Below are 14,149 nucleotides of genomic sequence, written 5' to 3' on the forward strand. Positions count from 1 at the left end.
CCCTACTCTTTTCCATCATAGGGGGTACGACGTCACGCTGTTTGAAACGGTTCTTGTCACTTAACCCCAAAAAGACGCATACATCAGCATACCACTCCCTGCAAAGTTGCTATTTTTTGTTTTTAAAAACTGCAATTTTTTTATTTATTTTAAGAGCTCGGTCAATGTTGGGTATATTGATCAAATTGTATTATAATTTACAAAAGCAGTATTTTAAAAACGCAAATTAAAGGTTAAAAGTCAGTTTTTGCATTACTTTTTAACATGCAAAAATGTGTGTTCACATTTATGAAATTCCGACCCCCCCAGTCCACTTTGGAGTGTGACATCGTCTTATGTACCAGTTTCACGTGCATGAATAGTGAATTTCTGCCACCACGACTATCGCACTTTGTATGTTAATTTGACAAGATGTAGCCACGGGAAGTATGATAAAATAATGTTTTGGTATATTGTCAAAATTATTGTTGCTGTGCATTTTGCGAATGAGTTTTAATTAGTACACCCTAAATGTGGGGCCGCTTTGTCGTTTTGTCCATTGAAGTAGCCCCCGAGTAGTTAACTCGCGGATTGAAATTATGTTACCTCATTCAAATAACAGCGTTGCATTTAGCTTAGACCAGGGGTCTCCAAACTTTTTAGTCCGAGGGCCGCATTAACTATCAAATTTCAGTTCGCGGGCCAGTTTCTTCCAGGCATGTCTTTGATTTTTCTGAACAAAGTTCCTCAGCCATCACCAACAAACGATTTTTTCCTTGGACAAAAAGATCTCCGCGGGCCGGATGAGAGGACTTCGCGGGCCGCATCCGGCCCGCGGGCCGTAGTTTGGAGACCCCTGGCTTAGACAAATCCAAGCCGTTGATGTTGCTGACCAGTCATAATTAGTATGCTGCAATGTATTTTTATGCTTCATTTTTTTCATTCATGTTTATAAGCTCTGTTTATTTTAAACAATCTAGAAAGTGGACTATCGGCAGGGGCAATAGTTCTGCCCCATTTTCTTTAAATAGCCAATACAAGGGTAAACCGCTTTAAATTTAATTAGGAGACGTACGCCTTACTTAACTGTGCTACATGCCTTTCTTGAATAATCGCATTATTTTTTAAACAATTCAAACATTGCATTTAAAACTTTCAAACGATTGTATTCTCAAATTAATCTCAATTTATATATATAGATCTAGATCTAAGTATTGTTTTTGTAAAGACGTGTTAGATACTTCATTAAACTACTAATTTATCTATCACACAACATATTGAAAGATTAAATGGAAATTTTGCAGTCAGGAAGTTTTTTTTTCCAGGTTAGAGTTCCTTACAAGTTTATCGATCTAAATAGTTTAGCCTAGATCTAGTAAAATTGTGTTTTTGATTTTCATTCACTTGTAGACATACATTGCATTTTTTTTCGTTTGGCTTTTAGGCCTAGTGTCAGCCTAACATTTAAACATTGGGCCACAAACATACCTGGCATATAAATTCAAATTATGTAGGTCATCGTCCTGACTGCGCGCGTTAACCAACTTAGATTATCAACAAGACCGACGGGGATTGTTTTGACAATAATATTACGAAAAAACGGATGAACCTGCAATGTTTTTACAGTAAATTCATTTTGTTAAAATGTCATCTTTTCTCTATCAGATAGATCTAATAATTATTAAAAACTATTATCATGAAATGTTGAAAATTATAAATCAACTTTGTAAAGTGTAAACATTGTCACAGAGATTGTGGGTCGGGCAGTCCTAGTCCGCGCTGTTCTAACATAAGTGTAGTCTAGGCTTTACCTAATCAATCCCTAATTTTATTTTTAATCCAAATGGCCAAACAACGATTTTGATTAATTGTAGGACATAGATCTAGAATCTAACAGTAGTTATGCAAGCCCAGCTTTTTATTTCGATGTAGAGATCTTGATTTTAGATCCAGAAGGTGGTCTAGATTTTTCATTTTCAACAAAAATGAAAAATGCCTTGACGTCTCTTTCAACGTCCAGACTGAGGAGTCTTTCTTTGTTAACTAGACAAATAGATCTAGATTCTAGACCCAGTAAACTTATTGTAAGAAGGTATCTAAGTTAGTCCAACTAAAATGTTAACATTACAAGACTGGTGAAGATTCATCAAATTATTAGATCTAGGCTAGGCCTAGTCTAGATCTAAAAATGTAGATTTTCTAGATGTTTTATTTATTGACATTTTATCTTAAAATCTTTACTAAAGTATTTCCTACTCACACTCACTTAATCACATAGACTCTTAATCTAGTAATCAGGCTTATCCAAATTAGTGTTGGTTTGTTAGATCTAGATTTAGTAGTATTGTAATCTCTACTTAACTAGTTTTATTAGAAATAGGGCTAGGCATGGGGTAGGGATAAGGCTAGCATTGACATTATCAAGTCATTTAGTTAACTATTTTAATAACTTTCAGTAACCACATTCTTTTTTACAGATTCTATTATTATCAGACACTGGTATAATAATCCCCCCCCCCCCTTGTAGCACTACTACTTTTATGGCAACACATTAAGCAATTTATAATTGAATTAGCTATCATTAAATCATAGGAGACAACGCTATGATGATGCAAAGAAAAAATATTCACCAATATATAGGCCCTAGGCTATTTATAAACATTTAATTTTTTGTCTCTTCAGATGAATGTCCATGGAAAAATTATAGTCGTTCGGCGAAATGGAACAGATAGTGCACATTTCCCACTTACATCAAACTGCTGTGTGTTTGGAAGGTACCCATTTAATACCAATATCTAGCCTAGCTGTTGACACTCTTTAAATGTTTGAATGAATAAATATTTCTTGTCATACGGCACGGTAGTCAATAAGCTAATGTCTTGTTATCCTAATATGCATATATCTTTAAATCTGAAGTTTTGCACCCAAATTTTAGTGTTCAAACAATGAAATAGTATTAAAATTTTAGGTGCAATAATATTGATTTGTGATTGACTTTTTTTATATATACAATCATTTCATTAATGCTTGTTCTGTACTTACAGAAATCAAGAATGTGACATTAGAATTCAGCTACCTAGTGTAGACGAGGAACAATGCCGGGTTGAGGTAGACAACAAAGGACATGTAAGTTCTGTTTAATTGAATTTCATTTTATCTTTGTTGTTTTAAAAAAAATTGGTGGTTGATATTATAGTATATCAGATGGCTATTTTGTAAAAGCTATGTCATGTGAGAGTTTATAACTTTCAGCTGTTATCTAAGCATACATTTTTTTTACAGGTATTTGCAAAAAACCTCAGTAAATCAACACCCACTCTTGTTAATGACAAGGCATTATCTGACAATTTGACTGCTTTATCCCATGGGGATATAATTTCCATTGTTGGTAGAAGGTTCCGGTTTGAATTTCCTGCCAACTCGCGATTTTACCCACAGAAATCACCCAAGGGCAAGAGTCCAAAATCACCAGGAATGAGTACATCTATGGTACATGTTACATTTTGATAGTTTGGTTGTTTTTTTTGTTTTGTTTTTTTTTTTGTTTTTTTTTTTTAAACCTGATTCTTTTTTTATTCAAATTTTTTAAAACAGACAGCATTTAGTTATTAAAGCTTTAATATTCTGGTCTTTTGGCTATATTATTTCAGCCTGGGTCAGCTTCAAAAAGTCCTAGATCTTCAGGTAGAACTCCAAAGCCCTTAAGCCCAAGAACTGATAATGTACCTGACACTAAAGCTGCAAAATCTCCTCAGGCGGAAACCAAGAGTTCACCAAGAACACCTGCATTACTTAAGAATTCAGCAAGTGCTCATGCTTCTCCGGATTTTCTCTTTGGGTTATCGCCAACTTCATTTTACAAAGTTTCTGTCACACCGAAAGGTTTAAGGAAGCTCTCTGATGTTCATCAGAGCAAAACGGCCACCCCAGTTTTTAACATGACCCCGTCTACTTCTGCTCAAACACCATTGCTTTTTAAAGACGTTCCAGTGGCATCACCTGCAAAGGTTTGTTGGACTTTATATTTTTATTGTACAGTATTTTGGTTCCCAGCTAAATGCGCAAATACAAATTAATTATACTTATACACTTTCATTTTGCCATATTTCATGGAAAAGTTTTTATTATGGTCCAATGTACATGTGACCATTCTTTCCTAACATGTTCAATTTTAAAAAAAATTTAGTCACCTAGTGTTTTATAGAAAATTATTTTACCTTACTTTTCTGTTCACAGAAAGCTGTTGGAAGCCCTTATGCTAAAAGCAATGCTAGTTTAAGGAAGAGTATTAGTGACTTGAGGCGTAAATCAATGCCTGTTGTTGAGACTGAAGAGGATTCATCTACACCTTCTAAAATCACTCCAGTTAGAGGTGAAAAATTCACTTTGTTCACTCTTATATTAATAAAATATGCTTATATGAAGTTGTTTTTTATGTTTCTTAGAACTATTAAAAAGACATTATTTCTTGGTTCATTTCAGAAACTGAGAAACCACAGCAGCTTTCTGGTACCAAGAGGAGGTATTCAGAATTTGTCATTCCTTCTTCAAAAAGAAAGCGTGTTTCTTTTGGACCAAGTCTAAGTCCTGAACACTTTGATAAGTGCCTGCCTCCAAAAACACCAATCAAGAAAGGAGCAACGCCATCTAGAATTAGTCAAGGCCCCAAGTCCCTTTTAAAAAGGAAATCTCCTAAAAATAACACATCATTGGCTAAAAGTCCTTCACCTGGAAAGCGTTTGACACCAAGTCAAGCTAGCAAACAAGTGTTGTCAGAGTCACCAGTTCAACCAAGCTCAGTGGATGCTACCATAGTAAATGATTCAAGCTTTTCAAACAATGAGAATATTAAAACAACACCAAAAAGACGAAGCTTGTCAAGATCGCCACCCGCTGACAGAAAATCTCCAAAACCCAGTTCACCAGTTCTTGAAACCGTGAATATAGCGTCAACTAGTGATGAAGCTTCTTCGCCGGATACTGATCAGATTGTAACACCTGAAAAACATGATGTTGAAAAAATTTTGTCTGATAAATCAAAAAGTGCAGATAGGGGTACAGTGGGTAAAGTGACTGCTAAACCTAATGGTCGTCGTGTTAAATCTCTAGGCACAAGTCCTCTCACTGACACTACAACAATTGTGGAAAAGAAAGTCCAGATCTCAGCTGTAAGTCCTAAGAGCCATAGCCCACATGTCAAGACACCAATTGTGAAAAGAGCTGGTGGCCTAGGTAAGACAAACAAGAAGGAACTTGACATTTCTCTGACTGGTGTTAAGGAACTACTCAAGACCCCGAAAACTTTAGCAGATGTCAGCTTTACTGGAATTTCTCCACTTTTCAAGACACCAAATGAAGCACAGAAATCACAGAAACGCAATGCCAATCTTAACAATTCTACTCCTAAAATGGTGAAGCCAGCCAACTACATTGACACACCCCGACCTAACTTTTCTGAAAAACGCAACAGGTCACCCAAAAAGTTTTTTGATGAGATTGCTTCTACTTCTTCCCCTGTGAAATCACCCAAGTCACCACTGTTGGGAACACCATCATGGAAAAGCAAGAAATTAGAAAGAAGTGAAAGTCCAATGAAAATTGCTACTCCACCGCAAGATTTGAACAAAGTTGTTGCCCTTAGAGCTATACATGGTCATGCTGCAACTCCTAAACTTTCTGCATTGCAGAAAAGGGGAAATACACCAGCAAAATCTGCAAAGAAAACACAAGACTCAGCTAAAAAGCCACCCACTGTTAAGACTTGGTCAGACATTGTAAAGGCAGGACCTGGACCTGCTTTGCCAGTTAAACCTCTACCAAGGCCTGCAGTGTTGACCAAATTCCCTGCTGTCAAAAAACGATCTCCTGTGGCAGTAAAGGTAAGTTTTGTCTAGTCTTCACCTTTTGGTTTTTGATTATTTAAAAAATAATCAAAGTATTATATAAGCAAGTGTTATCACTCAATTTGTTAGTTCGCAGTTTGTTTGCAAATACATAGTTTTTTAATATTTCCTCTTTGAAAAAATAAATTGTGTACTATCCTTAACAGACGGTTGGAAAAACTCCAAAGACTCCACGAGCTTTAGCCAGAGCCCTAGCACCAACAACAGGCCATGCTGAATCACCTGCCACAATTATTGTTGGCAAAAAAGCTTTGGGTAGAATTAAACCCAAGACACCACAGCCATTACCTCGTAAAGGCAGAAAGAAGTCAATGGTAATTTTTGTTTTAATTAGAATTAACCCACTTAAATTATTCATAGCATGCAGTTGTAGAAGAAATAGCCAGAGAAACTTTACTGCTTTTGTAATGCTCTGTTACATTGGGTTGTTTTGTCCTTTTTTTTTTCAGGGTAAAGTCAGTCGGGTTTCACTTGGAAATGTCAGCTTAACTGGTGTTGCTGAAATGTTTAACTCACCTCAGTCATCAGACCCTAATGAATCTGCCTTGTATGCTGACATCCCAGATACACCAAATGGCCCTAATGAAATGTTTGTATCACCTCTCTCCGGTTCCAAAAGCCAACATTACAGCAAAGGTAGACAAAGTATTAACCTTACAGGTGTACGAGATCTGTTCAAGAACAAAAGGAAATCTGTGGATCCTAGCTTGGTTGGTGTCAAGGAAATGATGAAGTCTCCTGCTCAACGTTCAGATGTCAGTCCTACTGGTCTAAAACGCTTGATGAAAACTCCTAAAAATACATCTGTTAGTCCAACAGGCGTGGCTGAATTATTTGCTGCACATGAGGTTAGTGGGTTTTTTCTTTTAAATTGTCCTTCTATTTTTTGTTTTAAATTGTCCTTCTATTTTTTGTTTTAAATTTAATAAAAACATTAAAGGAAACATTTTTCTTTTTAGAGTTCTACTCCTGTGTCTAGAAAGAGCTTATCGAAGTAAGTAAATAAGACACTTTTTTAAAAATAATAAAATGTTCAGGTTTTATTTTTTTAAATATATCTAATTATAAAACTATCATTTATAATAATATATTTATGTTTTTACTTAGAACTCAAGAATCTGCTAAAAAGGCAAATATTGCTGGCAGCCCAGGCATGGGTATGTTTTACACCTTTGATCTGCAGATAAATAAGCTGTGATTCTACTGTGCTACTATATTCCAATATCTTGAAAATTAGGAGTAGAATAGTGTATATCATTTCATTTTTTAAATGGTCAAAATTAATTTATCTTTTAAATCTGCTACATACAGCTTCAGTAGTAGAGCAAGAACTGACTGAAACTGTCACTACAGAGCAACCTGAAGACAGTTCAAGCACAAGAAAGAACAAAACACCAATCAAAGCTCAAGCATCACCTGTAGCCAGGAGAGAAAGTAAAAAACATGCTTCACCCAAGGTGGCAGAAATTGTGCCTTTAGTCTCCAGCTCCCCAGTGTTAGCACCTGGTGAGTACTTTAGAACATTACCTGTTGTATAAATAGTGTAAGCTATATTCTACATATTAAATCTTAATTTTTAATTCATTTCTTGTTCCCCCTTTTTTTTGCACTAATAAAATGAAATTGAATGCTTTTTACAGAAAAGGAAAATGATCAAAATTCATCAGCAACTGTTGAGACTGCTATCATCACAGATGTGACAGAAGCTAAAGGTGCAGAACAACCTGCTGGAAGAACACCCAGTGGGAAGCGAAATAGAACTATGTCACCAGTCAGTAAGGGTGCTGATGCCATCACTCCCATCAAAGAGACACAGACTACAGGTGCTAAAGTTAATAAAAAAGTTGGCTTCAATGTTCCTGTTGGTCTGGAGAATTCAGTAACTAAAAGAGGCAGAGCTAGACTGCCTAAAGGTATGTTTATCAAAAATGTTAATACTTAGTCTTTTAAGTTTTAAAACATTTAGTTAAATAATTCAGCATTAATTTTGTTTTTTAAAATTTCAGTAGTGTCTGAGGCGGATAAAACAGCTCCTAGTGTGGTACCATCTAAATCTAGAAACCGCAAAACTGCAGAAACAATTGTTGAAGACATACCAGTTTCTTCTGCTGCTCCTGCTAGAGGAAGACGAAAAAGTCCAGAAGAAATTGAGCAAGTACCAGTTGAACCCCAAGTTAATGCAGCTCCAACTAGAGGAAGACGAAAAGATTCTGCAACAACTGAGCAAGTCCAAGTACCTGTTCTTGAAACAGAGGTAGTAGAAAAACCAGTTATAGTTGCACCTCCCTCTAGGGGAAGGCGAAAAGCTCCTGTGGTGGCTGAGGAAGTTCCTGTTATTACTGAATCTGAAGAAAAAACAGTTGCGGCTCCCTCAAGGGGCAGGCGAAAAACTCCTGTGGTAATAGAGGAAGTACCAGTGCCCATAGTTTCTAAAACAGCACCAGTAGAAGAAAAACCAGTTGCAGCTGCTCCTCCCTCTAGGGGCAGGCGAAAAACTCCTGCGGTGACCGAGGAAGTTGCTGAAATAACTGAATCTGAGGAAAAAATAGTTGCAGCTGCTCCTCCCTCTAGGGGCAGGCGAAAAACTCCTATGGTGCCTGAGGAAGTTCCTGTAGTTATTGAATCAGTAAAAGTCCCTACTACTGCTTCTACAAGAGGAAAACGGAAAAATGCTGTAGTGCCAGAGCAAGTACCAGCACCTGTGGTTTCTGAATCACAGGTAGCAGAAAAACCTGTTGCTGCTGCAGCCCCCAGCAGAGGAAGGAGAAAAAATGCTGAAGCAACTGTAGAGGCAACGATTCCTGTAACTGCTGAAGTACAATCATGGTCTTCTAAGAGGGGGTCAAAGGTCATTGAAGCTGAGGAACCAGCTGAATCACAGAGTAAGTTTTTATGCACATATTGCTTATTTTCTAGTTTCCCAGGTTAATTATTGTAGGAATATAAAAAAAGGAACAGAGACTTTTGGTCAAACTTTTATTTCAATGTCTGTACCAGCTTAGTTGAAGTATGACACAAAGCCAACATTTGTTTTATTTATACTGCTAAATATTTCTAACCTTTTGATAACAGTTTTTTGTATTTTAATTTTAATCAGTGTTCATAAAATACTAGCCAGTATATTTATAAAATGTAATTGCTGATTGCTTTTAAACAAAGTAAAAATACTAATTTCTTTAAAAAAAAATTCTCAGCAGTTCGGAAACGAAAAGAACCAACTGAGGTTGAAGCTCCGACTAAAAAGTCAAGAACAGGGAAGGAAACTGTTGCCAGTAATGCTGCATTATCTGAGGTCAAGCAAGAGAGGAAATCAAGATCAAAGTCTGAAAATAATGAAAAAGAAAAGATTTCCCCTGTAAAGCCAAGGGGTAGAAGAGCTGCTGTTTCTCCAGTTAAAGAAATGGTTGTCAGTGACACCCTGAAGAAAAAATCTGGTTCTGCTGGCCAGGAACCTGAAGTTACAAAAGCTAGAGGCATACAAAATAAAGGTAGGTTACCATTTAATCTTACCAACACAATTTTTTTATTGCATTTTATTTCTCGCCTTTTTTTAGGACCTGTTACATTTAGCAGGGCTATTGCTCCCATTTTTAGGTCTACGTTGTTCAAAAGTCCCGCTTTAGATCTAACATTAAGGTAGTTCAAGCACAGCTGTTATCTTGTATGATTTTTGCCTGTAATTTTATCTTTATGGTTTGCCTTTTGTAAAATTGTCACCAGCACAATTTGATTTTTTTTTTTTGAGTGGGTGGGAACCTTGGATTTTATAATTTAAAAAGATAATGTATTGCATCCATTTATCATCCAGATAGTTGTTGATTTCATAAAATTTGACACAAACTGTTACACTTGGGGGGGGGGGGGGGGAGAGGGAGAGGTATAGTGGCTGCCTTACAGCTGCAAGAAAATGTTTGACCTGTTACTTATTTTTTGTTTTACTTAAATAGTTTTTAAACCTAAATTAATTATAGGTTTAAAAGTTGTGTTTTTCTTTTCATTAAAATAATAGACTGCACAAAAATGTTAAAGATTTCTGCCACAGTATAAAATTTGTTGATATATAAATAATAGACATCTATATACCCAAATCATGTATTTCAAATCATAAACAGTTGCTATTGGTGTAGCAGTTAGCACAAATAAATTAACGACCATGTCTGCTTCCATTGACAATGTAGCTGATGAATCCCTTCCCAAATCAAGAAGTCAGAGCAATAAAGAGGTGCCTGTTACTGAGACAGTGAGCATTCAAGCAACCAGAAAGGGTAGAGGCAAACAGAGTGCAGGTATTTACTACTACTATTGTTATCCTAGTTCACACTAGTCTTGTTAAAATATTTTATATAGGGGAAGAACTGTTTTAAATTCTATTTAATTTGTATCATTTACATTACAGAGCCGGCAGCGAACATTCAAGAATTACCTAGTGCTGAGGCCCCACCAACAAGAAATTCACGAATTAAAAAGGCAGCTGAGGTTGTTGATGTACCTACCATTACCCAGGAGACAGCAGCAAAAAGAGGAAGAGGCAGACAAGCTGCAGGTATGTTGGTCCTTTTTTTAAAATCTCGATTCAAGAATTATCTCATTTTGATTCATTCCATTGGCAGAAAATTCATATCTCTCTTTTCTAAACAGTTTCTTCAAAAACTGAGGCGCCAAAAAACACTCCACCTATTGAGGAACCCCAGGAGAAATCTAGAAACAGCCGTACAAAAAAGGCTATTGAAGTACCAGTTGTTGAACAGGCGTCTGCTAGAGGTAAGCGCAAGAATCCTCCAGAAACAGTGGAAGCTCCAGCGCCTGAAGTCTCTGCCATATCAAAGCCTATGAGACAAAAGTCTAAGGGACAAAGTGCTGAGGCTGTAGTAGCTCAGAGTAAACAGACAGGTAAGTATTTTTCAGTCCAGTAGATAGGTTTAAGTTTGATGTATGTCATTGGTTTCAGATATATTTAGTAATTGTTAAATTAAAAATACAAAACATTATTGTAAAAAATTTAAGAAAAATAGCAACACTTTTTATTTTACAATCATTCTGGATTAAGGAGCTCATTTTTTTTTGTGGTGTTTTTCTTTTTTGAATTTGTTTTATTGATAATTATCACTTTTTTAAAAAATAAATTATTTAGTAAGAAACCATATTTTTTTTTGAAATCTTAAGTTTGATAGTTTTTTTACTGCCATAATTTAGTGTTGTTGTTTTTTTTACCTACTCCCAGTGCATAACTAAACCAATTTTTTTTATTACGGAAATCATTTTATTTTCTTCCAGATGTCTCCAAGCGAAAAGCAGCACAGGTAGTAGAGGCTGTTTCACCTCCTAAGAGAAGGAAAATCACTGAGTCCACAAAGGCTGATCAAAAGCCTCTGGAAACTGATCGAGCCAAAAGATCAAAGGGAACCTCTGATCCCATTTCACAAGAAAAGCCACAGAACACTAAAAAGGTTAAGCAACCTACCATTGCAGAGTCAAGCTCACCTGTCAGAAAACAGACAACTCGTGGTCAAAAAAAAGTTGACAAGACAACCGCAACTACAGCCCCACCAAAAGTTTCTCTCAGGCAGCGACGCTGAAAAAATTTTTTTTACTGTCTTTTAAATTTGATTTGAATTTCTTATCACTATTTTTTTAATAGATGTTTGAGACTGTTCTATAACATAAACATGTTTTTTGTCTTAATGTAAATTTAATATTTATTCATTGGATGGACTGTCACATAAATGCTTGCCATGCTACTGCCTGTAGATAAGTGTATTGTGTTTTTGTTAAATAGAATCACTTATTTGCTCCAGAAATGTGCATTATATGCTGTATCATGCATTTAAAATGCATTTATATATTTTTGTTTTTAATTCAAGCGAAAGTTTACATGATTTTCATAATGGCTTTATTGATTATTCTTGCCTCTATTAGTGGTTAAATTTATTTCAAACTCTATGCCTGAAAAATCTAAGTGTTTAGATCATTCCAGATTTTTATGTACCAGATTTTAAACCTCACTGCCATTTTTAATACATGTTACATTTGTTTTCATAGTAATTTTTAAAATCATAGAGCAGATTTTAGTGGTTTCTTAAAAAGTTTTGCATTCAAATTCTTTAGCATTTTAAAACATCTACTTATAATTTTACAATGTATAAAGTTTTTTTTAAATTTTGCTATGTTTATAATATACATGAAGAATTAGGCTATCTTTAGCATCTTACTTTCACAGAAACATTGTTTAAATGTTGCTATTGTTCATTTAGGAAGAGGCATAGCTATTTACTTTTTAACACAACCATTTTTTTGGCTATTTTTAATTGTTTATTTTTAGCTGTATGTATATAATACTATCAAAAGTATTGAATTTCGTACTTCTGATATTCTTTTATTTGATCAAAAATTTCACCCACCAACTAGTTAATTGATTGTGCGCTTTTTTTGCCAAGTATTGATCTGTATGCTTTTATTTAATGCATATCTGATTAAGTCTATATATATGTGGATACTTAATAATATGAGTATGTATAGCATGTGTGGGCTGATCTTTAGCATTAGAAAGATTCATTGTTACTGTTGGGAGAAAAAATGTGCCTTTTCCTCATGGGTTTTTTTAATTTTTGGGCTTAATGTTTATTAACAGAAGCCAATCTCTTTTTGTTTCAAAAGAAATAATGTTAAGCTAATGACATGATCACTTTTTGAAATGTATATATTGTAAACATTTTTAATATTCGGAGTATGAATTTTTCTTCGGGTGGGGATGTTAAGGAATAGTATAAAAACTATTTTCAGATTAAGATTTTCATGGGGGTGGGGGGGATTTAAAGAAAAAAATAAAGCTATAGTTATTTTCCAGTTGTGTTTTTTGTATTATCAATTAATTTAACAATTACTTTCTTACTGAATGTATAGACTACAAGTGATAGTATGTTGACAATAGTAGTCTCACACCATACTCAATACTCATCATCTTTTTCCCTTTTCTGCCCAAGACACTTTAAGCCTCTGCAGAAAGCTCTTTCTACTTTTGGGATCTGGCAATTTTCTTGGCAGTCCGCTAAGGTAGTCCTGCCTTTGTCAGTTGTTTTTCTGCTGTGAGGAGTCCAGTTAAGCGCCATTCTCTTGTGGTATTTGGATTCAAATTGATGCGTGCCCCATCCAGCACCATCTTCTTTTGATAATTTTGGAAATGGTTTCCATCTCTCAAAGTTGACACCAAGTAGTTGATCATGGGACAGCGTGGCCAAGCGGCTGAACTTGACAATCCTTTGTTGCTAGACTGCTAAAGTATTGAGTTCTAATCCAGATTCAAGTAAGTGAAACGTCCGAGTCCACCCACCTGATGTGTACTTAACTCACGTTAGGTAAAGTACAGGCGACTGGATATGTTTTTGTGGATTTTTTTTTATTGCCAGGTTTTGTGCACGGTTGCAAAGGCTTGTTTGGCTTAATATGAGTGCTCTAATCTCAGCGGTGCAATCTCCGTAATAATTGACAATGAAGCTGTGCAATCTTTTACTTGCTCTACTTGTGTGTTACTTTAATAGACTCGGCTAGTTGTATTTTGTTTGTTTCATAACTTTGGTTTTGTTAATGTTTGAGTCCAACTTTGTAGCCGTGTGTGTGTGTATAAAATTAACCGTTACATCAAGTTACTTGTTTGGTAGGTCGTGAGCCCGCCGTTTTCTTCCTCCATCAGTTTTAAAAAAAAAAAAAAAAGCTTCATTTGTAAAAGTAAAAAAAAAAAAACCGCTGCAGACTGACGGAAAGCGGTCCCACTATTTGAAGGCAAGAAATAGAATGTAGTTAGGCGTGTTCTTCTGCAGTTACTCTTTACTTGAACATTTGTGTTTCTTGATGCTAAGTAAATAATTCTAGGGTTTCAAAAAAAGAAAAAAAAAAACAGGAGATATCCTTGATAGGGTGCTGTAGGACTTTTGGTGGTGGTCTATGGAGCAGATGAAGTAGAATACACCTGTTTCTGTGACCTCGGTATATGAAGGTATATTGTGGTCACCCTTCTTTTTTTTTTTCCCTGGAGAAACACTGGGACGTCTTTAGCAATCCGAACTCGAGACTTGCGGGTAAAATTTGCACGATCTACCATCCGACCAAGTGACCAAGCCGTCCCATTCCTAACATGTAATGCAATCGTTTTCTTGGACTCCATTACTATAGCTTGTGGTCTCCAAGTCAGGATTCTCTGTATGCGATGGGGACCAAAATACTTCAAGCGGATTAGTATAATCTTTTTCCCTCACCTGTTACGTAGGCCTGTA

General features: G+C 35.7%; 1 protein-coding gene across 1 annotated transcript; it reads left to right on the forward strand.

The window, feature by feature from the left end:
* Nucleotides 1–1,499: 1,499 nt before the first annotated feature.
* LOC131957996 (proteoglycan 4) lies at nucleotides 1,500–12,684 on the forward strand. The gene is made up of 19 exons (XM_059322873.1): nucleotides 1,500–1,604; nucleotides 2,662–2,753; nucleotides 3,024–3,105; nucleotides 3,262–3,468; nucleotides 3,630–3,986; nucleotides 4,216–4,351; nucleotides 4,462–5,858; nucleotides 6,029–6,196; nucleotides 6,332–6,730; nucleotides 6,842–6,876; nucleotides 6,990–7,039; nucleotides 7,194–7,388; nucleotides 7,523–7,795; nucleotides 7,889–8,764; nucleotides 9,080–9,370; nucleotides 10,061–10,168; nucleotides 10,279–10,425; nucleotides 10,521–10,772; nucleotides 11,157–12,684. Exons 2-19 carry the CDS (start codon nucleotides 2,662–2,664, stop codon nucleotides 11,456–11,458), a joined length of 5,367 nt encoding a protein of 1,788 aa, XP_059178856.1. The 5' UTR covers nucleotides 1,500–1,604; the 3' UTR covers nucleotides 11,459–12,684.
* The last annotated feature ends 1,465 nt before the right edge of the window (nucleotides 12,685–14,149 follow it).

The sequence above is a fragment of the Physella acuta genome, unplaced genomic scaffold (genome assembly GCF_028476545.2).
Source record: "Physella acuta isolate Inbredline_101_S28 unplaced genomic scaffold, ASM2847654v3 ptg001283l, whole genome shotgun sequence".
Classification (NCBI taxonomy): domain Eukaryota; kingdom Metazoa; phylum Mollusca; class Gastropoda; family Physidae; genus Physella; species Physella acuta.